The sequence below is a fragment of the Equus caballus genome, chromosome 10 (assembly GCF_041296265.1).
Source record: "Equus caballus isolate H_3958 breed thoroughbred chromosome 10, TB-T2T, whole genome shotgun sequence".
Classification (NCBI taxonomy): Eukaryota; Metazoa; Chordata; class Mammalia; order Perissodactyla; family Equidae; genus Equus; species Equus caballus.
The window spans coordinates 10,812,089-10,837,692 of NC_091693.1; the positions used below are offsets into that span (position 1 = coordinate 10,812,089).

The 25,604-nt window shown below is 56.3% G+C and overlaps 2 protein-coding genes across 36 annotated transcripts in view; one reads left to right on the forward strand and one right to left on the reverse strand.

Annotated features, from left to right (window-relative positions):
• Positions 1 to 5,579, reverse strand: part of C10H19orf47 (chromosome 10 C19orf47 homolog) — a 20,784-nt gene extending 15,205 nt beyond the window's left edge. For 3 of the 29 annotated variants that reach the window (XM_023649756.2, XM_023649749.2, XM_070224427.1), the window contains exons 1-4: positions 5,456 to 5,579; positions 3,713 to 3,825; positions 2,968 to 3,020; positions 1,639 to 1,690 (exon numbers count right to left, since the gene is read on the reverse strand). In XM_023649756.2, coding sequence (XP_023505524.1) covers positions 1,639 to 1,657 — 19 coding nt within the window. In that variant the 5' untranslated portion in view covers positions 1,658 to 1,690; positions 2,968 to 3,020; positions 3,713 to 3,825; positions 5,456 to 5,579. Of the gene's footprint in view, positions 1 to 1,585; positions 1,942 to 2,967; positions 3,021 to 3,218; positions 3,826 to 5,455 lie in introns of those variants that run through there. The other 26 variants (XM_070224438.1, XM_023649750.2, XM_070224429.1 and 23 more) reach the window with 20 other exon arrangements.
• On the forward strand, positions 5,562 to 25,039 carry PLD3 (phospholipase D family member 3). Of its 7 annotated transcripts, XM_070224417.1 has the most exons (15): positions 5,795 to 5,865; positions 12,845 to 13,158; positions 15,332 to 15,364; positions 15,544 to 15,715; positions 16,280 to 16,371; positions 16,473 to 16,547; positions 16,636 to 16,778; positions 17,259 to 17,442; positions 19,336 to 19,456; positions 19,545 to 19,672; positions 20,720 to 20,920; positions 22,204 to 22,343; positions 22,978 to 23,143; positions 24,357 to 24,456; positions 24,542 to 25,039. In XM_070224417.1, exons 5-15 carry the CDS (start codon positions 16,345 to 16,347, stop codon positions 24,727 to 24,729), a joined length of 1,473 nt encoding a protein of 490 aa, XP_070080518.1. In that variant the 5' UTR covers positions 5,795 to 5,865; positions 12,845 to 13,158; positions 15,332 to 15,364; positions 15,544 to 15,715; positions 16,280 to 16,344; the 3' UTR covers positions 24,730 to 25,039. The 7 variants fall into 7 exon arrangements, with proteins under 7 accessions (XP_001498940.1, XP_001498917.1, XP_070080521.1 ...); XM_070224420.1 differs by lacking the exon at positions 15,544 to 15,715 and having other exon boundaries at positions 5,764 to 5,865; XM_070224418.1 differs by lacking the exon at positions 12,845 to 13,158.
• Positions 25,040 to 25,604: the final 565 nt, after the last annotated feature.

The following is a 25,604-nucleotide window of genomic DNA, read 5'->3' on the forward strand; positions in this document are numbered from 1 at the left end:
GGGTATGGGGTCTCTAGGGGAGGGATGACCATGTTGGAAATTGACTGTGGTGACGGTTGTATAACTCTGTGAACACAAAATAGGAAAACCATTGAGCTGTGCACTCCAAATAGGTGAACTGTATGAAATGCGAATTGTATCTCAATTAAGCTGCTAGGAAGCGGGGAAAAAGTGCCACGTAGTTTGGGGGTAGCTGGCTGCCTGAAGCAAAGTCGAGAAACTGCCAGAGTCCCCACCCCTGGCCCTCCCCATCGTCTCGTGTCCTGCGAAGGAGGAAAATATGCTGCCAGGTAAATGCTCAGAGGCAGCGGCTGTGAAACGCACCCCTACTGAGGAAACGAGAAGACGGGCAACATCGTGCCCCAGACTCAGTGAGGTGCGGGCTGCTGTCCACACCAGCAGACAGGCACTAGAGTATTCGCAGCAGCTTGTCTGGAATGGTCCCAAGCCAGAAACAACGCAAGATCCAGTGACAGCAGCATCGATAAACAAACGGTGGGCACTCACATGGAACATCCACACAGTAGGGCAAAGGAAAGGACTACAGTTACACGCAGCAACACCGACAACCCTCAGACAGTACGTCAAGCCAAAGAAGCCAGACACAAAAGACCACATGGCAGGAGTTCCACTCATAGAAGTTCAAAACCAAAGTCCGTACGGGAATGTTTTCACTGGTGGTTCAAGTATAAAGAAAGGGCCGAAGAGATTATCACAAAGCTAGGATAGTGGTTTATTCCATGCGGATGAGGGAGGGGGTTTGTGTTGGGGTGGGGCCCTCAGGAGGGCTGCAACATTCCATTTCTTGACCTGGATGATTACAGAGGGTTTGCTTTTTTTTTTTTTTAATCTTTTTATTGAACTACAATGTATATGCACAAAAGTACACACAAGTTGATACATTTTCATAAATGAACACGCCCACGTAACCAGCACCCAGATCAGGAAATACATTCCTGACATCCCAGAAGCCCCCACCTCGTATTCCCTTTGTGGTCACTTCTCCCCGCCTCGCCAGGGCAACCACCACCTTCCGACAGCACAGATTGGCTTTGCCTGTGTTTGTGCTGTATGTAAATAGAATCCCAGAGGATGTGCCCAGCCGTTCACTTTTGAACTGCTATTATAACCACACAGATACGTTTTACATCGTCTCCCATATGAACAAATCTCAAAAAATCTAAAAGCTACCAGCTAACCTCTGTGCTGCGGCAATCCCAAAATACAGAGCTTGAAGGGAACACGGTGACGAGGCTCATGAGGATAAAAATAGCTAACGTTTGCTGAGACCTAGGCCCAAGATTTCACATGCAATAACTTCCTGAATCCTTACAGCATCCCAGGACGCAGGGAGTGCCGGCATCGCCATTTTACAGGTGAGGGGCCACGTGGGCGATCTGCGGGACTCCACAACCCAAGTCCCGCGCGGCTGGACCACACTGTCAGGAGGCCAAGGCATGGGGAGGCCGGGGTGGGTAGGCCTAGAGCAGGCCCCGCCCCGCCCCCACGCGCCTCAGAGTACAGCTGTTCCTGCCAGTGACCCAGCCCTCCCTCCCCCACCCCGTCTCCCCCACCAAGGTCATACCTCAAAAAGGGCAGTGGGGAGAGGGGGCCCCGGAGAGAAGGCCACAGACTCACCCATAGTCACCGAGACCATTGTCTCCCTGGCCCTGAGGCTGCTCCCTGGAGCCTGGAAGAGAGAACAAGGGGAGAGGGCCCATGAGTCGCGGCGGCTGTGAGTGTCTGTCCCTTTCTCGCTGCCTGTCTGTCTGCCTGCCAGAGGAGAGTTCCTGGGCTGGGGGCTCACAGCCCAGGAATAGCCTGGAGCAGCTGGCAGGAAGTCAGCCCGGGACAGGGCTGCCACCGCAACTGTCACTTCTGCCTGGGACAGGGCCCAGGGACAGCAAGTGTCCACAGCTCCATTCCCACACACCTCAGAAGATCTGGCTGGAACAGGAGAGGGACAGAAAACAGACACCCCCGCCCAAGCCTTTAAGCATCAATACCCCTTCATTCATCCATGCAAAACTACTTCCTGAGAACCTACTGTGTGTGAGGCCCTGTTCTAGGAGCTGGGGATACTGAGGTGACACAAACATGGAGCTTGGCATCTAGGTGAGGACAGGCGGAAGGGAGAGACAGAGAGTAAACGAGATGGTGCGTGGGAAAGCCTTCAGTGCCATGGAGGAAAGAGTGGCCCCGGGGAGGGAGGGGCTGCGGTTCTAAAGAGGGTGCTGGGGGAAGACCTCTGACAGTGACATTTGGAGACCCGAAGGAGGTGGGGGAGTGAGCCACACGGTTTCACAAAGGAAGAGTGTTCCAGAAGAAGGTACAAGTCCAGTGCCCTGAGCCAGGAGCCCATCTGGCCGTCTAGGCAACAGCAAGGAGCCTGCATGGCAGGGGCAGGGGAGTGGGGAGGAGAGTGAGGGGAACTGGGAGCAGAGAGTTGGGGCACCAGGTCATGAGGGGCCTCAGAGAAGAAACGGAAAAGCAACTTTCACTTAGAAAAGATTAGCAAATGCTAGAAAGGAGTTAAGGACATATTAGCACCCATGGAGACTTTCTCCTGGACATTAGTAACAGTTTCGAAAAGAGAATTAAAGGAAGGAACTTTCTCGCCTGAGGATCCGATGTCACCTGACCCCAGGACCACCTGGCCCTCCCTGTCCTGGCCCAAACTTCCCACTGAGCCCTCCCTCCTCTTTGGCCCTGCCCTCTCCTCCATCTCCTCGGCCTCTTCCTCCACTCTGTTCCCTCTACCCAGCCCAGCCCCGGATTCTCATCCTTCGCCCTCCCCGCTCCTCCGCCTCCCCTGTAGGGTACAGAAGGCTGTATCCGCACGCTTCTGTTCACCGTCCCACGCTCTCTGCCCCTCCCCGCCCTCATTCTGATGGTATAACAGGGCTGGTGGAAGAGGAAAGACTCTGGAAGCAGACTGCAGGCTTCCAATCTGCCTCAACCACTTACTAGCTAGGTGGCCTTGGCAAGCAGCTTCACCAGTCCAGCCTCGGGGTCGCCATCTGTGAATTGGGATGTACAAACGTTACCTACCTGGGAGGGCCAGCTGAGCGCCTATGTGCAAAGCACTTGCCACAGTGCCCGGTGCATACGAAGTACTCTAGAAGTGTGGGCTATTCTCACCCCCAGGCCTGACGCCCAGCCTCCCCTCTAACCCCCAGGGCCTTTGCCCGCCTCCCGGTTTTCACACAGAATGTCACCTGCGCCTGGAATGCTTTTCTCCTCCCGTTCTTCTAGAAAGCTCTCCATCACTCCGCTTGGCTGCCACCTGCTCTGTGAAGCTTTGAGAAGTCTCACCCACATGGGAGACTCTCCTCTCTATCCCCGGCTAAGGTTCATCCTGCGGTCTCTAGCTTCAGCTGCATCTCTTAGTGACGAACAGGACCACAGACGTCTGCCCTGTATTTAACTCCCTAAGATCCACCTTCCCTTTCGGATTTTACCATGGGACAAAGACAACACACCCAGCATCTGTCAAAGAGCAGGGCATGGACAGGCTTCAATAAGTCAGACGGAACAACATCTCGCACATGAAGCGCTAACTACGCACCAGGACCAGAGCTGGGCGTCATGCTGACGCCTCACAACCACCTCATGAGTGAGGACTATTATCAGCCCCATTTCAGTGGATGAAAAAACCGACTCATCCAGGCGCAGTCATTTGCCAAATGCCAAATCTAGCAAGTGGCTTTACCAGGATTCAAAAACCAGTTCTCCCTGATTCCAGTGCCTGTGTGGCAGCTCCTGTCCAATGTTTATGTGCCGGGCACTGACTATATCCACATCTCAGTCACTCCTCACAGCCACCTGGGGAAAAAAGTAAAAATGATCCCCGTGTTACACATGAGTGTGGCAGGTCCAAGGTCACAGCCCAGGGGCTCTGATTCACGCCGGTCGAGGGCTTACTATGAGCCAGGCACTATGGTCTGTCCTTGCCAAGTTTCAGTGAACGCTCACCAGAAGCCTTTAAATACTGGTATCCTCCCCCTATGGCTGCAGAATTCCCTGCTAGACTCAAATTCCTCCCTCCACCGTTAAGAGCCCAGCTCCAGCGCTGACCTCCTGAACAGTGAAAGTTATATAATATTAATAATAGTAGAAAAAAGATAGCTCCCAAGACTCAAGTAATTACCAGGTACCAGACACCCTGTGCTAAGCCCTGAGAAGACTTGAATCCAAAACTTGATTTTGTCACTTCCTAATCCTGACTCTGGGGCAAGTGGCTTAATCTTTCTGGAACTCACTTCCCTCAAATATAGAGTAAGAATGAAAGGAATATCTATTCTTAAGTGGTTAGAGGGATTAAATGAGTTCATAAAACCTAAGGCCTTAGAACGATGCTCGGCAGGTGATAAGCACTATGTACACGTGCATTAAACAAAATAAACCTTCAGTGAGCTAGGCAAAGGACAGGACAGTCATTGACCTAATGTCAGTCATATGCAAAGCAGGAGCTGAGAACAGAGTATAAGACAACTCGACAGGGCCTGTGGGATCTGACAGCACGCAATCACTCTGCACACGTTATTCCCTTCCCAATTCTCTTTCATTTTCTGTCTACGACTTAATAGACTTTTCTGCTTCCAATGTATTTCAGGTTAATATCGCCTTCTTCTCACAGCCAGCAATGCTAGTTTTCCACTAGGATAGCAATACAACTTTTCCTTCTCAAATCAGTACACTGGAGAAAAGACATCAGTGGTTTTAAAGAAAGAGAGAAATCTAATACTATGGGATTCGGCAAGATGAGCCAAATAGTAAGTGGCAGGATGTTGACCGGCCCCGACTCCAGATTCCGAGGTTTTCCTCCTGCTGTCTCTGAGCTTCCTCCTTCCCTCCACTTCCTTGGAAGTCCCATCTACCCCAATGACTCAGAATCATGATCACTACAGCCCCAATCTGTTGAGCTCCTGCTCAACGCTGTGCCCGGCCCTGTGCTGAGGGCTTTGCACGCACATTTCATCAGCATCCTCACGACGACCCTAAGACACTGGGACTATCAGCCCTCATTGCACAGATGAGGAAAATGAGATTCAGAGAGGGGGAAGATCCAGGCCTCCTGCCACAAAGTGGAGCTGGGACTTCAACAGGAATCTGCTGGCCTCTGATTTCACGCTCCCAACCCACACCTTCCACGCCAAGCGCAAACACCATCACTGAGACCAACAAGAAGAGTATAGTAACGAAGTGAGCAGTGTGCAGGCGCGGAGCTAGCGGCTCCGACATGCACGAGCTGACCCCACGCCAACCCATAAGGAGGATGCTATGGTCAGGTTCTGAGCCCCATTCTCCAGAGCAGGAAACTGAGGTTCAGAGAAAGAAGTCGCTTGTCCCGGGCCGCACAGCGGCGCCGGGAAGGACTCCGGGGCCCCGGACGCCATCCATCCATCCCCACCGCATCCGGTCCAGGCCCAGCACCCCCGGCCCCGCGCCTCACCTGCCCCGCAGGGCCCGCGCCCCCTCGCGCCGCCCGCCCGGCCGGCGGCGCCAACTGTCAGACCCTCCTCCCTCGGCCCGGCGGCCCGCCCGGAAGCACCGCCCTCGCCGCCGGAAGCCGCACTGACCGCGGCCGCTCTAGCCCGCCCGGCTGCCACCAGCGAGAGCGCGGCGGCCCCCGTCACGTGACAGCCCCCCCCCCTCCCCGCCCCAGGCCCCCTCCTCTCCCAGGCGCTTCGCTCCGCCCCGCGCTAGCGAGGAGCGCAGCCAATGAGAAAGGCGCATACCTGGCCCCCGCCGGCCCGCAGTCCCCCCGGAGTGCGCCTGCGCGCGGCGGGGGCGGTCCGACCGGGCTCCAGCCTGGAAGGTGCGCGCGGGGCTGGGTCCGGGCGTGGGAGACGAGGAGTGCAGGTACTGTGCGTTCTGGGGGCGCGGCGCGTCGGCCGCCCTCCTCGTGTTGTCCTTCCGTCTATCCTGTATCTCTCCCCTTATGTCGTCCTCTGTCCCTTTATGTTCCCATTCTTCCTATGTCGCATCCCGCTTAAATCGTCACCACTCCCCTTCTGTCGCCATCACCCTCCTTATGTCGCCGTCAACCCTCTTAACTCGCTTTTGTTCCCTTTAAGCCCCAATTGCCACCTTATGTCGCAGTCTTCCCCCCTGTAAGTCGCCATCGCCTTATGTCTCCTGCACCCCTCTTTTGTTGCTTGCTCTCCTTGTGAAATCCTCACTTCTCCTAAATCGTCATCATATCCCCGTGTCACCTTCGCACGCCTCCAGTCACCGTCTCCTTAAATCGCACTGACGCTTCCCTTCTGTCATCCTCGCCCCGTATGTCTCCACCCTCCCATGTCGACTTTGCTACTGTGACAGTCACCATGCGTGCGTCATGCTTCGAGTTTTCCCCATAAGGAGTCACCCTGCCTTCCAGTCGTTTTTCTTCCCTCCGTGTCTCCCGTGTCATTTCCCCATGTCACCTCTCACATACTTGCCACCATAGGGGGTACTAGACCCATTCCCCGGGGTGTGCCAGAATCCCAGCTTCACCACTAAACCTCCGCGTGCCCTTGACCGCTGGTCACACCTCTGCCCTCTCAGCTTCCCCATCTGTAAAATGCACACAAGGACAGCCGCGTCAGGGACAAGCGTGAGGATTCTGCGAGTTTGCTCTTGTGGTGTGCCAGCTTGACGTGGGGTGACTGGGGCTAGTATTTCCATTAACCATGTCACCCTCACCCTTGTCCAGTCCCCTTCATCCTTGTCACTGTCCCCCCCCCCCCAGCGGCCCTCATCATTCCTGTGGTGTCGTCACACTCCCTGTATCATGATACCCTCTGCCACGGCAGCCATCTCATGCCACCCCACGTCACGATCTCCGTATTGTCCTCCCCTCGGCCACGTCACCACCCCTGAGGGGGTGGCCCATCGGCCATCACGAACCTTGCTCACATTAATCCTTACTTCCTATCTCTTTACCTTGTTGGGGTGAGTGATCGCCCACCCCCAAAGGAGAGCATTTAGCAGATGCTGCGGTGGGAGTCACGGAGGGGTCGTGGGGTGAGCTTAGGCCCAGATCTCCCTTGACGTCTAGAATTGGGGGTACAGAGAGATGAGACAGGTCCCCCCACAGCTCAGTCAAACCCCAGCAGCCCTGAATCCCCAGGGGGGGAGGTAAGTATCTTACTCACTCCGCTTGCCTTAGCGAGGCAGTGGAGCACAGTAGTTAGCAGTGTGTGCCTGGAGGCTGGCACACTCTGGTTCCGATCGGGTCTAACGCTTCCTACTTAAATAGTTGCATGACCTTGAGCAGGTGGGTTAAGGTCCCTGTGCTCCAGTCGCTACACCTGCAATACGGGAATGAAAACGCAAGTTACACACTCAACAAATATTCATTAAGCACATTCTGCATGCCCAACACGGTGCTAGGCACTGGGGACACATCACTGAACAAAACAGAGAGAGATCCCGGGCCTCGTGGATTTCCATTCTAGCAGGGGTAAGAGGCAATAAGAGAACAGGTAAGTAGATTCTATGACATGTTAGACGGGAGGTGGAGAATGCACGGTAAAGGTTGTAGTTTTAAAGGTGGTGTGGTCAGAGGCCAGCCCCGGCGCGTAGTGGTTAAGTTCAGCATGCTGCACTTCGGCAGCCTGGGTTCGAGGGTTCGGATCCCGGGCACAGACCTACACCACTCATCAGCCATGCTGTAGTGGCAACCCACATACAAAATAGAGGAAGACTGGCACAGGTGTTAGCTCAAGGCAAATCTTCCTCAGCCAAAATAAATAACTAAGAATAAAGAAGGTGGGGGCTGGCCCAGTGGGACAGCGGTGAAGTGCACACATTCTGCTTTGGTGGCCCGTGTTTCACCAGTTCGGATCCTGGGTGCAGACATGGCACCACTTGGCATGCCATGCTGTTGCAGGCATCCCACATATAAAGTAGAGGAAGATGGGCATGGATGTTAGCTCAGGGCCAGGCTTCCTCAGCAAAAAGACGATTGGCAGCAGATGTTAGCTCAGGGCTAATCTTCCTCAAGAAAAAAAAAAAAGAATAAAGAAGGTGGTCAGGGAAGGTTTTCTGAGTGTGGTGACATTTGAATGAAGACTTGAAGTGAGTGACATGGCTGTCTGGGGGAAGAGCATTCTAGGCAGAGAGAGCGACAAGTGCAAAGGTCCTGAGGTAGGAGCGTGCATGGAATATTTAAGAAATAGCAAGGAGGCCAGGGAGTGAGGTGAGGGCTAGGAGATGAGGTCAGAGGGGTGATGAGGGCAGATCCTTTGGGGTCTCATCGACTGTGGAGGAAACTTTGGCTTTACCCTGAGTGAGGCGGGAGCCACGGGAGGATTCAGAGGAGAGGAAGGACGCGATCTGATGTGACATGAAACAGCAGCAGCAGCTCCAGAACTTCGACCAAGGATGGATCGGCAAGAGCAGCCTGGGTGCAAGGAGAGCCAGAGTGCTCTTCTGAAAGCTGCACTCACATATCCTTTATATTCGGAGAAGGCTTCAAATGCCGCCCTCAGAGAGGGGGAGAGGGAGGGGACGTTGATAGAGTGTCTGAGGCCACCTCTGGCTTCAGCTGCTGTTAGGGAGGGAGGGCGGACAGCTACTGATCTACAGATGCTAAACAACAGGAGAGGCACCTGTCTACACCCGGGACCCTGAGGCATCTTGGGTTCAAATCCTGGCTCCACCATTTCCCTGCTGTGTTCCTTTATGCCAGTGACTTAACCTCTCTGAATCTTTAGTTCCCTTATCTGTTCAGTGGGGCTTTAAAAAAGGACTGTGGTGAGAATTAAATAGATAAAGTGCTTCGAGCGCTGCCTGCTTCCATACCCATAAGGAGCCCTACCCTCTCGCCCCACATCCTGCCTTTTCACGGGCTCAGGCCTCCCTCCGGGTGGCGAGGAGAAGACGCTCTGCCTCATTTTGGGTTCATGAATTGGGTCGACCGTTTAGCGTCCTGGAACAGAACTGAGCTCTGGGTTCCAATTCCCAGCCGACAAACCGACGCTGTGCCACCGGGGGTGGGGGGTGATTTCCCCGAGCGTTCCCGCCTCTGAAAAATGGAGAATAATGCTCCGTGGGCCCCGATGAGTGGTTCCTTTTGAACTGAGACATCATCCATTTCAGTTGGGATGTCCCGTCCCCTGCGCCCCTTATTTTTCTCCGAGGCGCATATTATGTGTTTTACTCGTTTATCTATTGTCTCACGCCACCAAAATATCATCCTTAGTAGGGATTTTGTTTTTCTTTTTTGGGCTGTGTCTCCGGTTTTCAGACAGGATTTGTCAGCAAGTAGTCACTGAATAAATACTAGTTGAAGAAGAGATGAAGGAACTGGCCACTGAGCACCTGCCATGTGCCCCTGTGCTGGGTGGCACTGGGGACCCAGCAGTGAGGGAGACAGCCCCGCCCTGCCCTCATGGGTGTTACAGTCCAGTCGGGGACACAGACCCGTCACCAGGCACTGACAGCCCCGAGTGGTCAGGGCCACCGGCAGAGGGGTCAGGCCTGGGAGGGAGAAGCCCAGGGGGCGGTGAGAGCCTGGGGATCCCGAAGGGCTCCCTGGAGGAGGCGGTACAGGGGCTGCTGGGAGTGGCCAACATGCAGAGGAGAGAAAGGTGTGCTGGGCGGGAGGAGCTGCTGCGGGAGGGTGTTTGGTGGCGACTGTGGTTTCAGTTCAAGGAACTGAAAGATAATTAAATATGGCTGGGGTATGGCGGATGGCGAGAGGATATTTATTAGGGGAAGATCATTCAGGGCTTCGGGAGGGCGGCTGCGAAGAGGTTTTAAGCAGGGGAGGGACAAGTCAGACTCACATAGAGGGGGGATTGAAAGGGTCCAGTGGAGGCCGGGAGCCAAGGGAGGTAGCTGGAGAGGGGTCTCAGGTGCAAGAGGACCAGTCCGGTGGAAGCCATGGAGGGAAGAGAAAAGGGGGTGATGGGAGAAGTTGTGGGGAGTGCAGAATGAGGCCCAGGGCTCCGGGGAAGTCAAGGAGGGCTTTCTGGAGGAGGTGGCCCACAGGCTGAGACCTGAAGGATGAGTAGGACAGCTGTCCTTGAAATAGGGACCGGGAGGAGGAACAGGTTTAGGAGAGATGCTAAGGACAGTTGGGGACAGGGTGGCTGTAAGGGGCTTGGAACACCTGAAGGGAGGTGCCTAGGAGGCCATGGGACTCCAGAGCTGGGGTTCAGGGATGAGGTGGGAGTTAGAGACAGCTTTGGAGTCAGAAAGGGGACCTGAGGCTGTAATGGCGGGGAAGGTCCACAGGGGCCTGTCCTTGTGGAGCCCTAGAGGACACATAGGAGGTTTGCACTTTGTCCTGAAGGCAATGGGGAGCCACAGAGGGATTTTGAGCAGAGGTGGGACAGCTTTGATTTTTGAGTTCCAATTCAGACGTATTCACCATTCATGATGGGTTTTGGGGTTTGTTTTTCTTTACCTATTTAATTCTTTTTCAGACCGAGCATCTTCTCTCCTTAGAAGAGGCATCTTCTAGGGGTCCTTTGAAATAAAGTTTCTACTGCTAAAAACAAAGCAGACAAACAGAAAAGGTTTACAAACCCAGTGCCCCGTTCTGTTTTCTGTAGACTTGACCACAGACAGTTGATCGTTCAGTCCACAGGGGTCTGCACGGTCAGGGGAAAATCGGCTCCTTTAAACACGAGGACATTTCTGTTTTGAACCATATGGAAGGTCCTTAGGTGTGTGGATGTTTCCTGCGGTGTGGCCCGTCCAGGGCTGCATGCGCATCTCAGCCACTAACTGGCCCCCGCCCTCCTGCGCATGCTCAGGGGGCTTAAATCAACCTTGGACCGACCTTGAATGTTGGTCTAAGGCTGAAACGCCATCATCTGCACCTTCGCTCCTTGCTCTGGGTTATCATTGTGTATAAAAGAAGAGTCCGTAGGTCTAGAGAGACGTCTGAGACAGTCTCTCGAAGGCTTCCATTCCACTGCTCCATTTCTTCTGTTTTCAGCATTTATTGAGGGTTCCCGTGTGCTGGTCATTGGGGCTTAGAGGGATAAATCAGACCCCGATTTAGGTTTTTAAGGGACACATGTAAGTTTAACTGTGACAAAAGTGTGTCCCGGGCACTAGGGGGGACACGGATCTCACCAGCCAGCATGTGTTGGAGGTTTCCTGTGCCACCTGCCTGCCATGAATGGTTTCATTGACCCTTCCCAGCAAATGTGAGGTTGGTGTATGAGTCCCCTCATTGTTCCAAGAATGAAAGTGAGGCTCAGAGAAGGAAGCTTCTTTTCCCAGTAACACAGCACTGAGATCTGAACCCAGGGCTGTGGGACTCCGAGACCCACCCCCTTAAACCATTCAGTGATTCTCGGGCCACCCCCCCACCCCAGATGGGTATAAGATGACCCCTGTTTTAGAAATGAGGCCAGCAGGGCTCAGAGAAGTAAAGCCCGTGCCTGAGGTCACTCAGTAAGAAAGTGACAGTGGTGGGATTCGAACCCTGGACTTAAATCCAAGCTCTGCTAAGGAGGAGAGAGCCGCTCTGCCACCCTCACTCGGGGGTGGGGTGTTCAGGGAGCTGTGACTCAACATGTGTCTCAGAAGGCCAGTGGTTTTGCTTCCTCCTTTTCTGTGGGCTGCGGTGTCGCACTCCAAGGCAGGCAGGGCACAGCCAAGAGGATGAGGACATTCTGTGGGCTGGGAGGGGCCCCCCTTGCTGGCAGAGGTGCCTTCCACACCAGGGAGGACACCGAGCATAAGGACCAGCCTCGGCGGTGCCCTGGAGCCCCGTGGGGGTTCTGGGTTCCTGGGAACACAGGAGCGGAAGCGAGCTGAGGACAATGCCGGCCCCTGCCAGCCTGGCTCTGTCAGTCATCCCATCTTCAGCCCACTGGGATCTGGGGGTAGGGGCGTTCCAATACTTCTCCAGCTGAGGCCACCGTCCTTTTCTGGAGACTGCATTGTAGGGGAAGGGGTACTCCAGCTCATAGTCTGAGCCTCATAATTTAATTTCCTTGGAAGTCCTATGTGCCTTTTAAAAAATTAAATAGTAAAGGCCTACAAAGAAAAGTAACCATCTGGGGCTGGCCCAGTGGCACAGTGGTTAAGTCCATACATTCTGCTTCGGCAGCCCAGGATCCACCAGTTCGGATCCCGGGTGCAGACATGGCACTGCTTAGCACGCCATGCTGTGGCAGGCGTCCCACATATAAAGTGGAGGAAGATGGGCCCAGATGTTAGCTCAGGGCCAGTCTTCCTCAGCAAAAAAGAGGAAGATTGGCGGCAGATGTTAACTCAGGGCTAATCTTCCGAAAAAAGAAAAAAGAAAAGTAACCATCTTTGCCGCCGGGAGGGAGGGGAGGTGCCTTTTTTTTGGTCAGGAGCCTTAACACAGTCACTCAGATTTCTAGAGAACTATTGCATGCCCATCTGTGCACCTGATAGGTGTTCATTCCTTTAGTTCAAGGAGCCACTCGGATAGATTTTAGACCTCTCAAAATTTATATGCTCAAAATCTGGTCTTTTCCCCCAAATTGTTCCTCCCTCAGTCTTCCCCACATCATCTCTTGGCGCCTCCCTCCTTGCAGCTGCTCAAGCCTTGGAGTCATCGTCTGCTCCTTTCTTTACCTGGAGTCCAGGTCTAGTCTGATTAGAAATCCTGTTGGCTCCGCCTTCAAAGCCTACCCAGACTCCACCTCCTCTTGGCCCCTTGGCTGCCCCAACGCTGGTGCTGGCCACCCTGTCGTCCCAGGACCCTCCTACCTGGCGCCCTGCTCCACCCCGCACCCCAGCCATCCTGTCCCTCACAGCCAGCGGGAGCCTGCCAACACCTCTGTTAGTTTCCCAGGGCTCCCATAGCAAATGACCACAAACTGGGTGCTTTAAACAACAGAAATGTCTTCTCTCCTAGTTCTGGAGGCCGGAAGTCCGAGATCAAGGTGCTGACAGGGCCATTCCCACTCCAGAAGCTCCAGGGGACATTCCATTTGCCTCTCCCAGATTCTGGTGGCCCCTGGCAAACCTGGGTCTGCAGCCACATCGCTCCAATCTCTCCCTCCCTGGTCACGTGGCCTTGTCTGCGTCGTCTTTCTCTTTTGGAGACTCTTGTCATTGGATTTGGGTCCACCCAGATAAGCCAGGATGATCTCATCTCAGAATCCTGAATTGAACTCTATCTGCAAAGACCCTTTTTCCAAATAAGGTCACATTCACAAGTTCCGGAAGGTATGCCCACATCAAATGTATCTTTTTTGAGGCCACTGTTCAACCCACTACAATACCCAAGGCAGATCATGTCCCTCCTCTGCTCAGAAGCTAACTGTGGCCCTGTCCTTCTCGCCACAGTCCAGGCAGCCCCGCAAGATCTGGTCCTGTCACCTCGCTGGCTCATCTCCTCTCCCTTTCCCCCCTGCCCACTCCACTATAGACATGCTGGCCGCCTTGCTCTTCCTTATCCACACCAGGCACACTCCTGCCTCAGGGCCTTTGCACTGGCCATTCCCTCTGCTTGGAACACTCTTCCCTAAGAAGTCTACATAGCTCCCTCCCTCCCCTCGATGTTTTCTTCTCAGTGAGGCCTTCCCTGACCTTACTGAAAATTGCAAATAAGCCCAATCCTACCCCACCCTGTCTCTCTTCCCTGATTTTCAGTAGCACTTACTACCTTCTAACATATAATTTACTTATTAACTTGTTTTTTGTGTCTCTTCTCTCATGTCTGTTTTGTTGATGGTAGTATCCTCAAGGCCTAAAACAATGCCTGGTGCACAGTAGGTACTCAATAAATAGGTGTAAAATTAGTGAACAGCCTCATGAAAAGTAGATGCTATTGATAGCAGGCCCATTTTGCAGATGAGGAAACTGAGGCACAGATGCATTGTCACTCCTCAAACAGTCACATAAGTGCTGAGCTTCAGATTCAACTCAGGCCCCTGGCCCTGGAACCCACAGCATTCATTGCCTCGCCCACCTAACCCAGTCTGAACCACCTCTCCAGTGCTCGTTTTCTTTTTAAACACCTTAGATAGGTTGCTTTGATGAAAATATAACAGAGGTTAAAATTAAACCCATCATTACAGAGCTGTCATCACTGTCCAATCTGAAAGCCGAAAGGTCACGCACAATTGGAATGAACTCTGTCCATTTTCTTCCTATTTCTGGTTTATTAGTGGCTGTCCCAGCTCCCCGGCTTCCCCGTGCCGGGTCCTGTACCCCATCTCCACACCCCACCTCTCCCTCCGTTTTGCGCTTGGGTTTTTTTTAGCATCTCTAATTTCACATCCCCTGCTGTTCCAACTTAGTCTTCTAAAATAAAATACTTCTCACCAAGGCCTTCGCAAATAATAAAAGGCAAATGTTGTTTCCTGCCCCACGCCTCCCCTCGCTCACCCCGAAACCCTGTGGTCAGCCACTTCTAAGACTGTGTTATCTTCTGCTTCTCTCGGTGACCTCTGGAGTCCCAAATAACCTTGCTCTGTTGCCATTTCTTGATGGAACCAATTCACGCCATCCCCTTTTTGCCTCCCTGCAAGGAGGAAGGCCATCCAGCTGTGCTCTGCCCCTGCCAATCAGATGGGGCAGTAGGGGAAGGGGTTTCCAAGTTGTCCTTTCAGATCTGGCCTGGATTTTGCAGTGAGAGAAGAATCTAGCTCCTTTTTGGAATTTTCCGTTTTTACCCCCTTCTTTTTTTAAATCTCAGTAATGAATGTGCATATTTTTTTTAAGTGACAAAACGTGGGATGCGGCAACACATGTGTTCGCTTTATAATTATTTCTTAACCTGCACGGAGCCTTTTTTTTCTCGATTTTTCTGTAAGTCGCTTATATTTCACACTTTTAAAAAAGAAAATAGGCGTACAATAAAAAGCAGCTTTGACCCACCCCAAAATCCAACTGTCAGGGCCACCACTGTTGCTTATCAGTGCTACGTAATCCTTTTCTGCATTTATCTGTTGACTTCCGGCCTGGATGGGGTCAAGAGGGTCCTGGCCCGGTTTCATTGAGAAAGGTGGGTGGGGAGGGGCTTCTCCCATTTATTTCCCCAGCTGTGGCCTTAAATCCTGCTTGCGAGATTCGAGATGGGAGATGGGAGGTGAGAAACCCTACTTATCCCTCCAGCCAGAGCTTGGATTTCAGAAACAAAATTTTTAAAATTCCTATCAAAATATCAGCTGGCTTTAAAAGAAAAAAAAATCTAGTACTGTCATTCAAACAGACTCCAACAGAAACCCCACCGACTCTTGCTCCGCCCCGCTCTTCCCCTCCCATAGCGTGGGCTGTGTCTTCTGCTGATCTAATCGCTACATCTCGAAATCCTATTACTCAACCTTGATCTCTCCATTTTATTTTATAAATTCCTTAATCATTAATTTTATTTATGTATTTGTTTTTTGACTAGGTAATACATGCCCATGGTACAAAAAGTCACAAGGTTTGTAGACGAGAAAAAGATGTGGGGTTCCTTTTTCTCTTTACCTGTGGCCTTCCTACCCGACCCCGGGGCTCTGGGGTAGGGTGTGGCAGAGCCCATCATCCAGCCGTGTACTCCCCCTACCCCGGCCAGGTCGGCCGCACAGTATCTGGGGGTCCCGGCCCCCCCTCTCCCCCCAGGGAGCGCGAGCCGGCGAGCGCACTGCGCAGACTCCCCGCTGCAGTGGGCGGAGCCTCCTTCGGGCCCCGCCCCCTCCTTCCTCCCACCCCGGCTCAGCCTGTTGGGGCAGAAGCTGGGGCCCCGTGGAGGTAGCAGCTGCCGCCTGCGGAGTAAGACCGAGGCCCCTTTGGGGTAGGGTGAGGAGGCTGGCTGGGGGGATGGGCTGGGGGCTGGAGGGGAGGCCCCGATAGCCCTAGGTTCCCGGCTTGAGCTGTCTGGTGGATACCTGAGGATGAGAACAGACGAGCCACCTGGAAAACGTGCCCTGGATAGTCTCAGGGCTGGGGGAAAGCCAGGCACGAATTTTGGGGGCTCCGCTGTCCCCATCCAGAGCTGTCTTTTGAGAAGTGTCTAAATTAGAGATCAGAGAAGGGAAGATGCTAATGGGGAGCAGTGTGGGCGCTAATGAGGAGCACAGTAGGCGCTAAGGGGGACGGGATGGGCACTAAAGAGGGCCGGGGGGCACTTCAGAGTGATGGGGAGAAAGCACAAGCATTGGATCTTGAGGGATTTCGAAATCCCTGCTGACCGGCGGTCAGCTTCCTCCTTTGGGGTGCCGGGCCTCGTGCCAGTGGCCCCCGTGATCACGGGTAAGGAAACCCAGTGGATCCTGTGATCCCGAGACTGCTCCGCCTTCCGTGATATCCCCCAAAAGCGCAGAACACCCCACACGGTGCCGGCTTTTGTTCCCTGCAGTTCGGAGACCCTGACACACCCACTTTCCCGCCTGGGCTCTGCGTATCCCCCTGCTGCCTGGCAAGATGAAGCCTAAACTGATGTACCAGGAGGTAGGTGTTTGGGAGCCCCAGTGGGGAGAGGCTGGGCGCAGCGGAGGGCGGGGGCCCCACCGAGTGGCCCGGTCACCCCTCTCCCGTCCCCATCCTCCCAGCTGAAGGTGCCTGCTGAGGAGCCTGCCAGCGAGCTGCCCATGAATGAGATCGAGGCGTGGAAGGCTGCGGAGAAGGTAGGAACCCACTGCCACCCTCTGTCTGTCTCAGGCGTGGGCTGGGCTCCCCTCCTTGGGATGGCTGATCGCCTCCTCCTCCCCACAGAAAGCCCGGTGGGTCCTGCTGGTCCTCATCCTAGCGGTAGTGGGCTTCGGTGCCCTGATGACTCAGCTGTTTCTATGGGAATACGGCGACTTGCATCTCTTTGGACCCAACCAGCGCCCAGCCCCCTGCTATGACCCCTGCGAGTAAGTGGGGGAAGGGGAGCGGGGGGCCCTGCCATTCCAGGGACACTTACACACACGCTAAGCAGAGCCTGACTTGGCTGCCCCCCGTGCCCCTGACAGAGTGAGGTGGTCGCAGACTCCCCAGTGAAACGTCGCAGGTTCTTCCCTCCGTGCCTGCCACCCCCTCCCCCACGCCGTTCCCATGGCAGCCACAGCATCATCTCCTATCCAGGTCTGTGGACACATAGACGCACACAGACGCGCACAGCATCTTCCATCCACATCTGTGGACAGACACACACACACACACACACACAGACATCCACATCCACACCCTTCCTTCCACACTTCTAGACAGACAAATGGACAGACACAGAGAATCACGAGGACAGGCACACGCAGATACACATCTCCTATCCTCCGCGGGCAGACAGGTGAGCACTCACATTCCAGCTGGCCATCTCCGGCCCCCAGTGGCTGACACCGTCCCCCACCCCCCAGAGCAGTGCTGGTGGAGAGCATTCCCGAGGGCCTGGACTTCCCCAATGCCTCCGTGGCCAACCCCTCCACCAGCCAGGCCTGGCTGGGCCTGCTCGCCGGTGCCCACAGCAGCCTGGACATCGCCTCCTTCTACTGGACCCTCACCAACAATGACACCCACACTCAGGAGCCCTCTGCCCAGCAGGTACCTGGCAACCTGGGCCCTGGCCAGTAGCAGGGGCGGTGGGAGGCATTGGCTGGGGGAGTGAAGGGGGTTCCCTTGTAGCCCGGGAGACAGGTGGGCACGTCTCAAACAGCAGGTTGGACACAGGTGTTTGGAAGCAGCTGTCTTCACATGGCCCTCTGGCCCGGGGGCGTTTGTCACGGTCATCTGGAGGCCTCTGAATGTCAGGGTGTGGGTTCGGTTACGAAGGATTAGGCTGGCAGATGTCGCTCGCCCGCAAGCTGCCCCAACCTTGTCCCACAAAGAAAGGGAAGAGCGGAGGGAGAGCTGAGCCTCAAGCCAGGCTGCCGCTTCCTACCTGTGTGACCCTGGGCAGGTCACCCCGCTGCTCAGACTTCAGTGTCCTCATCTGTAGAATGGGGCCGGTACACAGCACCTGCCTCTTGTGAGGACCAAACAGGTTAATCCATGAAAATGATAGCACGGGGCCTGACACACACTCAGCCTTTATAAATGTTTGCATTATATCCTTGTTAGGGCCTACAGATAATTTAAAAGACAGAAAATGTCAAGATTTGTAAAAGGGGGCCAGCCCCGTGGCCAAGTGGTTAAGTTCACACGCTCCGCTTCAGTGGCCCAGGGTTTTGCTGATCCTGGGCGCAGACATGGCGCCGCTCGTCAGGCCACGTTGAGGTGGCATCCCACATGCCACAGCTAGAAGGACCCACGACTAAAATAGACAACTGTGTACTGGGGGGATTTGGGAGAAAAAGTAGAAGGAAAAAAAAAAGAAGATTGGCAACAGTTGTTAGCTCAGGTGCCAATCTTTAAAAAAGAAATTTGAAAAAGAACAGCCTCAGTGGATAACCCCTTCTTTGAAAAATGCAACGAGCATGTCCCTTCTCTTTTTCCTCTCCCTGCTGCCTCTTTTTGTCAAAAGTGGGCTTAAAATTGGGGCCAGCCCCATGGTGTAGTGGTTAAGTTTGCTGTGTTCTGCTTCGGCGGCCCAGGTTTGCAGGTTCGGATCCCGGGCGCAGACCTATACCATTGGTCAGCCATGCAGTGGTGGCGATCCACATATAAAGTGGAGGAAAACTAGCACAGATGTCAGTTCAGGGCCAATCTCCCTCAAGCAAAAAAGGAGGGAGATTGGCAACTGCTCTTAGCTCAGGGCCAATCTTCCTCAGCAGAAAAAAAAAAAAATCTTAAGATTGTGGAGCTCCTTAGGCACTGCCTGAAAAAGGAATGAGAAAAGTTAGAAGCGATACGCATCCCACTCCCAGCTCACTCCCGCTGCAGTGGTTCAAAACACAGACACAGGAGGCAGACGGTCTGGATTCCAATCCTGCTTCCCCGTTGAGTTCTCGGGTGCCCCGCTTCCTCGTCTGCTCCTCAGGGACTAGACTCAGACCTGCCTCATGGATAAGAGTGCTAGGAATCCAGTGAGTTCAGACCCGAAGGGGCTAGAGCGGGGCCCGGCTCCCAGTAGGAACCAGGGAGTCGTGGGCTGTTGCCATTCCTGTTATTGGCATCATCAAACCTTACTCGTACATCCCCAGACCTCCAGCCTGCACCATGCCCTCAGCATCCTTCCAGCATTCTGTAAGATGCCTAGAGACCCCCGCAGAGCCAGGCTTGACCCTTCCAGAGCAGGATCTTGGGAAAAGTCCCTGGAAGGGCAGAAATGACAGGGAGGCCCTGGCAGGGTTCAGCGTGGCCAGTCATCAAAACAGAAAAAGAGAGGTTTTAATATCTTAACCTGTAAAGCCATCCCTAGGCGTCCGGGTGAACGTAAAGCCTGGTCCCTCCCGATCTCATCTAGAAGCCCAGTCTCAAAACAGCCCTGCAAGGGGCGCTGAGTGGGGTTGGAGAGCCGGCTGGCCTGGCCCCTCAGAGGCCCTCCCCTCCCCTCAGGGCGAGGAGGTCCTGCGGCAGCTCCAGACCCTGGCGCCGCGAGGTGTGAAGGTCCGTGTTGCCGTGAGCAAGCCGAACGGGCCCCAGCCGCAGGCAGACCTGCAAGCCCTGCTGCAAAGCGGTGAGCTCGAGGGCGGCTGGGGCGGGGGTGGGGGGCGGGCCTGGGGCTGCCCACGCCGGCCCCTGACCACCACCCCTGTCGGTTGCAGGTGCCCAGGTCCGCATGGTGGACATGCAGAAGCTGACCCATGGCGTCCTGCACACCAAGTTCTGGGTGGTGGACCAGACCCACTTCTACCTCGGCAGCGCCAACATGGACTGGCGCTCCCTGACCCAGGTCTGCCTGTGCCCTGCCCACCCGCCCTTCCAGGCCACTCCCTGCCCCACACGGCGCCCAGTCTCCAACTGCACCCCTCGTCATTCCCGGAGTCCCCTGTATCCAGTCTCTGCAGTGGCTTCCTCCCCACCTCCTACCCGGCCTCCCTGAATGTCCCCAAATCCAGCCCCCTACTCCCCTCCTCCTGCTCATGGAAGCCTGGTGTTCCCTCTGACCCCCCGTGGCAGCTGCCAGCCCCTCTCCAGGGCATTCAAGGCCCTGCCACCTGTTCAGCCTTCATTATTCATTCCGAGTGCCTGCTCTAAGCCCAGCTGTGTTCTGGGCAATGCTGGGAACACTGTGGTAACAGATGGACCTCTTGGATCCCAGTCCAGTGCGGAGACAGGCTGGTCACCAGGCAGCATCAGCCCAGAGAGGTCAAAGCTGGGATGGAGGAAGCACAAGCAGAGGGGTCAGGGCCAGGATGGGGGACCCAACCTGGGGTACCAGGGAAGGTCTCAGACCCAAGGAGATGACAGCTAATCTGATACCTAAAGGACCTGCAGGAATCAGCACAAGACAGGAAAGAGGTTCAGCTTAGGCAGTAGCATTTGCTCAACAAACATTTCCCAAGCCCCGAGTCTCACCCAGTCTGCGGGGAGATGCTGAAGATACAGCTATAGCTGAGCCATCCCCGGTGCCTGTGCTCCCGGTCCAATGGGGAGATGGGTTTGTCACCAGAGGGAGTGACGAGGGAAGCTCAAGGGGCCTTGAGAGCCCAGAGGAGTGCCTCACGTAATCTGGACAGTCAGTGGGGGAGCTTCCTGGAGGAGGAAACTGTCAGCTGAGACCTAAGAATGAGTTGGAGCTCACTTGATAGAGGGTAGAAGCAACAGCGTTTGCAACGCTTCAGGAGACCTGGTGCTTGGGGATAACTGATGATTTTCTCCAAAACTTGACTCAAGATTGAGGGGAAGGGGCAGGAAGGGAGGCCAGGGGGCCGGGGGTGTCCATGTCATCTGTGAGCACCAGGTCACTGACCCTGGGCTCAGCACTGCCCTCCCACAGGTCAAGGAGCTGGGTGTGGTCATGTACAACTGCAGCTGCCTGGCTCGAGACCTGACCAAGATCTTCGAGGCCTACTGGTACCTGGGCCAGGCGGGCAGCTCCATCCCGTCAACGTGGCCCCGGCCCTATGACACCCGGTACAACCAAGAGACACCGATGGAGATCTGCCTCAACGGAACGCCCGCCCTGGCCTACCTGGCAGTGAGTGTGAGGGAAGCGGGGCCTGTCACGCCCTGGCCACATGCATGGCCTCCGTCCCACCCGGCCCAGTGGCTGGAGGAGAGGGGGCTCCTGACCACCAGCCCTCACTCCTGCTCACTCTGTCAGGGGCCTGGGCTATGTCACAACCTCCCTAGGCCTCGGTTTCTTCTAGAAAATGGGTACCACAATATTTACAACCTCTTAGGGCCGAGAGGAGGTGCGGCTGGTCGGCACTGGCCGAGCGCCTGGTGAAGCTATCCAGGATAGCTGCGTTTGACTTTTTCCATTTAAATCAATTAAAATTAAATAGGGTTAAAAATGTCGCCCCTCGGTCACACTCGCCACATTTCAAGTGCTCAGTAGCCACCTGTAGCAAGTGGCTGCCATATAGGACTGTGCAGGGAGAAAACATTCCCGTCACAGCGGAAAGTTCTAGTGCACCACGCCGGCCATGGCCCGTGGCAGATATTGAGCACCATAGACGAGGCACTGCTGTTGTTAACTGTTGAAGTTTTCATGAGTTGGGGTGGCCAGCCTGGGTTCCCTTCAGTGCCCCCAGCAAGTCACCTGGCCATGCCCAGAGTTGTGGCTGAGGGTGCCACACAGCGGTGGATGCAGGGCCGCGTGACTCGCTGGGGTCCTTTGCTCCAGTGGTCTCCCGCAGGGGTCAGGGTTCGCCATTACCACTTCCCCTTTCAGAGCTTGAGTTGGCTTATCTGTCAGAAGGATGGAGGGAGCCGGGTTGAGAGGCTGGTGTGGCCCAGGCACACGAGGAGTGCTGGCAGGGTGGGCGGTGAGCAAGTCAGGGACAAAAGTGATTAGAGCAGAGGACCCCCAACCTGAGCATGCATCAGAAGCACCAGGATGGCTTGTTAAAACCCAGATTTCTGGGCTCCACCCTGGGACCCTGATTCAGTAGGCCGTGTGCAGCAAAGCCTAGAAATTTGCGATTCTAACAAGTTCCTGGGTGATACTGTTGCTGCTGGATTGGGGACCTTATGTCGAGAACCCCTGTGTTAGAGCATACATTCTGGAACCAGACAGCCTAGGTTGAAATCCTGGCTCCATTTATCAGCTGTGTGACCTTAGACAAGTCAGTTAGCCTCTCTGAGCCTCAGTTTCTGCACCTGCAAACTGGACATGGTAATTATCCCTGCCTTCTTGGAGGCTGAGGATTCAGTGAGTCCCCGAGGAGCTGGCTTGTGATGAGCTGTCTGTACACGGGGTCCACTGTGGTGGCACCCCTGGCAGGGCATGTGTCTTGAGTGTCCCCTCGCCCCCAGAGTGCACCCCCACCGCTGTGTCCGAGTGGCCGCACCCCAGACCTGAAGGCCCTGCTCAACGTGGTGGACAACGCCCGGAGTTTCATCTACATCTCGGTCATGAACTACCTGCCCACTATGGAGTTCTCCCACCCTCACAGGTACCGCCGGCGCACGGCCAGGTTCCGGGCAGGGAGCCCCCGTGGGTGGACGAGGAGACAGGAGAGGGGAGGGTGGGGCCAGAAAGCAGGCAGGGGGACAGGTGGAGCGCAAGCCATGGGGAGAGCAGACAGAGGCAACAGGGAGAGGGGGTCTGGGCACCTGTGGCAGAGGAAAGAGGGACAGAGAAAAGGATGGGAATATTGGGGTTGGGGGCAGAGATGGGGGGCTGGAGGCCTGAGGCCAGGGATTTCCAGAGGGAGGAAGTAGGGAGCATGGGCTAGAAGCGGATGAGGGGCTGGGGGCCGAGAGTCCTGAGGTTTGGGGCAGCAGGGTTGGGGTCTGTGATCTGGGATAGGAAGAGGATGGTTGGGCTTGGGGGGCTCAGAGAAGGTGGTCTGGGGGCAGCAGACAAGGTGATGGGAAGACTGCATTAGGGGACTAGGAATGGGAGCCAGAAACAGAATGGGGGACTGTGCGATTTAAGGAGGCAGGAACAGGCCGGGGGCCAGAGATGGGGTGGTCTCTGGGTTGGGGGCTCTCGGAAGCTGCCGCAGAGCCCAGGCCTGGCTCCCTGAAGCTGAGGGGGAGGCCCATGGGTAAGGCCGCCCTTCGCACCCTCACCCTCTCCCCGAGGTTCTGGCCTGCCATTGATGACGGGCTGCGGCGGGCTGCCTACGAGCGGGGCGTCAAGGTGCGCCTGCTGATCAGCTGCTGGGGACACTCTGAGCCCTCCATGCGGGCCTTCCTGCTCTCCCTGGCTGCCCTGCGGGACAACCACACCCACTGCGACATCCAGTTGGTAAGCACCCGCCCCAGCCCACCCCGCAGGCCCCATGCGGGACAGGCCTGGGGACACAGCCCTCGTGGAACTCACCTGTCACCTGACAGGGACAACCCAGAGTGACCTATGTTGGGATGGGGTGACCATGGTTCAGGGCTGGGATGGGGGCCCAGGCAGAGGGGTCGGGGCCGGGATGGGGGGCCCAGGCAGAGGGGTCAGGGGTGGGATGGGGGGCCAGGCAGGGGGGCCAGGCAGAGGGGTCAGGGGTGGGATGGGGGGCACAGGCAGAGGGGTCGGGGCCGGGATGGGGGCCCCAGGCAGAGGGATGGGGGCCCCAGGCAGAGGGGTCAGGGCGGGATGGGGCCCCAGGCAGAGGGGTCGGGGCCGGGATGGGGGCCCCAGGCAGAGGGGTCAGGGGTGGGGTGGGGGGCCGGGCAGAGGGGTCAGGGCAGGATGGGGGACCCAGGCAGACGGGTCAGGGCCGGGATGGGGACCCAGGCAGAGGGGTCAGGGGTGGGATGGGGGGCCCAGGCAGAGGGGTCAGGGCTGGGATGGGGGGCCCAGGCAGAGGAGTCAAGGCCAGTTGGGGGACCAGGCAGAGGGGTCAGGGCTGGGATTGGGGGCACGTTAGAGAGGTCAGGGCTGGGATGGGGGGCCAGGCAGAGGGGTCAGGGGCAGGATGAGGGGGCACAGGCAGAGGGGTCAGGGCCGGGATGGGGGGCCAGGCTTAGGGGTCAGGGCTGGGATGGGGGGGCACAGGCAGAGGGGTCGGGGCCGGGATAGGGGCACAGGCAGAGGGGTCAGGGGCAGGATGGGGGGTCACAGGCAGAGGGGTCAGGGCCAGGATGGGGGTCACAGGCAGAGGGACCCACCCGAGATGGGAGTGCACAGGCAGAGGGGTCAGGGCTGGGATCGGGGGGCACAGAAGAAGCACCTGCAACAGTCTGAGAGGTCAAGGAAGACTTTCTGGAAAAGGGGACATCTGAGGTGAGACCTAAGGGACAAAAGGAGCCATTCTAGAGGTAATGGGGGCATATGAGGTGACTGGATCCTCCCCTTTAGCCGGCGTTTCCTGAGCGCCCACCCCGCCGGCCCTGCTCTGGCCCGAGGGCTCCTAGGGAGCAGCAGAGACCCCGGCCCTGCAGACCTGCTTCCGCCCCCACCCAGGCCCTGGGGCTTCCCTCACCCCGCCCTGCATCCCCCACTTCTTCCCATTCTCCGCCCCCCTCAGAAACTCTTTGTGGTCCCTGCGGACGAGGCCCAGGCCCGCATCCCGTACGCCCGCGTCAACCACAACAAGTACATGGTGACCGAACGTGCCACCTACATTGGTGAGTGTCCCAAGGACCGCTGGGGGAACAGGAGGGGGGCCCAGGCCTGGCCACGGGCCCTGACTCTCTGCCCCCCGCCCCGTAGGGACCTCCAACTGGTCAGGCAGCTACTTCACGGAGACGGCGGGCACCTCGCTGCTGGTGACGCAGAACGGCCGGGGTGGCCTGCGGAGCCAGCTGGAGGCCATTTTCCTCAGGGACTGGGACTCCCCTTACAGCCATGACCTTGACATCTCAGCTGACAGTGTGGGCAACGCCTGTCGCTTGCTCTGAGGCCCGGTCCAGTGGACAGCCCGAGGCCTGCGAGGCCCCCGTGGACCCAGATGTCCTGGGTCCCGGTCCCTGTCCCCGTGCCCCCGCTTCTGTCTGCCCCGTTGTGGCTGTACCAGCTCTCTCCTGCTCTCCCACCTCTACCTCCACCCCCACCGGCCTGACGCTGTGGCCCCTGGACCCAGCCGAGCTGGGGGAGCGGTCTGCCCTCTAAGAAGTGGGGGTGCATGCTGGGCCCAGCCCCCTGGCCCACCCCCCTTCCCAGGACAAATAGGGCCCAAGGTTAAAATAAGAAGTAAATAACTTGTCTGTACAGCCTGTGCCTGAGTGATGTGAGGTGGGGTGGCAGGGTGAGGACCGCTGGCGCTGGCCTCTGGTGGGGACATCTCTGAGCCCTCAGCGTGTGACCACTGGGGTTTGGTGTGTATTGAGCCCTCAGTGTGTGTCTGGCCTGTGCTGAGCACACAGCATGTGACTGGGGTGCGCTGAGCCCTCAGTGGGTGACCGTCATGGGCTGGCGTGTGCTGAGCCCTCCGTGTGCAATGCACGTGAGCCGGTGTGTGCAGAGCATGCAGCGTGTAACTGCATGGGCCCGTATGAACTGAGCTCATGTGACCAGCATGGGGTAGCGTGTGCTGCACAGTCAGCATGTCCTCAGCCAGATGAGCACACGCCGAGACACCGCCACCTCCCAAGGGTAGAATCGCATTTCAGAACGCTGGAGCGTGCACCGTGCGTGAATATGTGCCTGTCAAGTGAATTCACACACAGCATGTCCCCAGCACGGGTGAGTGTCTGCCAAGCCTGTGACGTGTGGCTAGGACAGGTCAACAATGAGACCTTGGCAGTTGGCACCTGTTCAACACTGAGAATGTTCT

Excerpts from the sequence above, each read along its gene's own strand:
- PLD3 (XM_001498890.7), top strand. The coding sequence starts at position 16,345 with ATGAAGCCTAAACTGATGTACCAGGAG. Across the intron at positions 19,457-19,544 it reads GCAAGCCCTGCTGCAAAGCG|GTGCCCAGGTCCGCATGGTG; the intron begins GTGAGCTCGAGG and ends TGTCGGTTGCAG. Across the intron at positions 20,921-22,203 it reads CCGCCCTGGCCTACCTGGCA|AGTGCACCCCCACCGCTGTG; the intron begins GTGAGTGTGAGG and ends CCTCGCCCCCAG.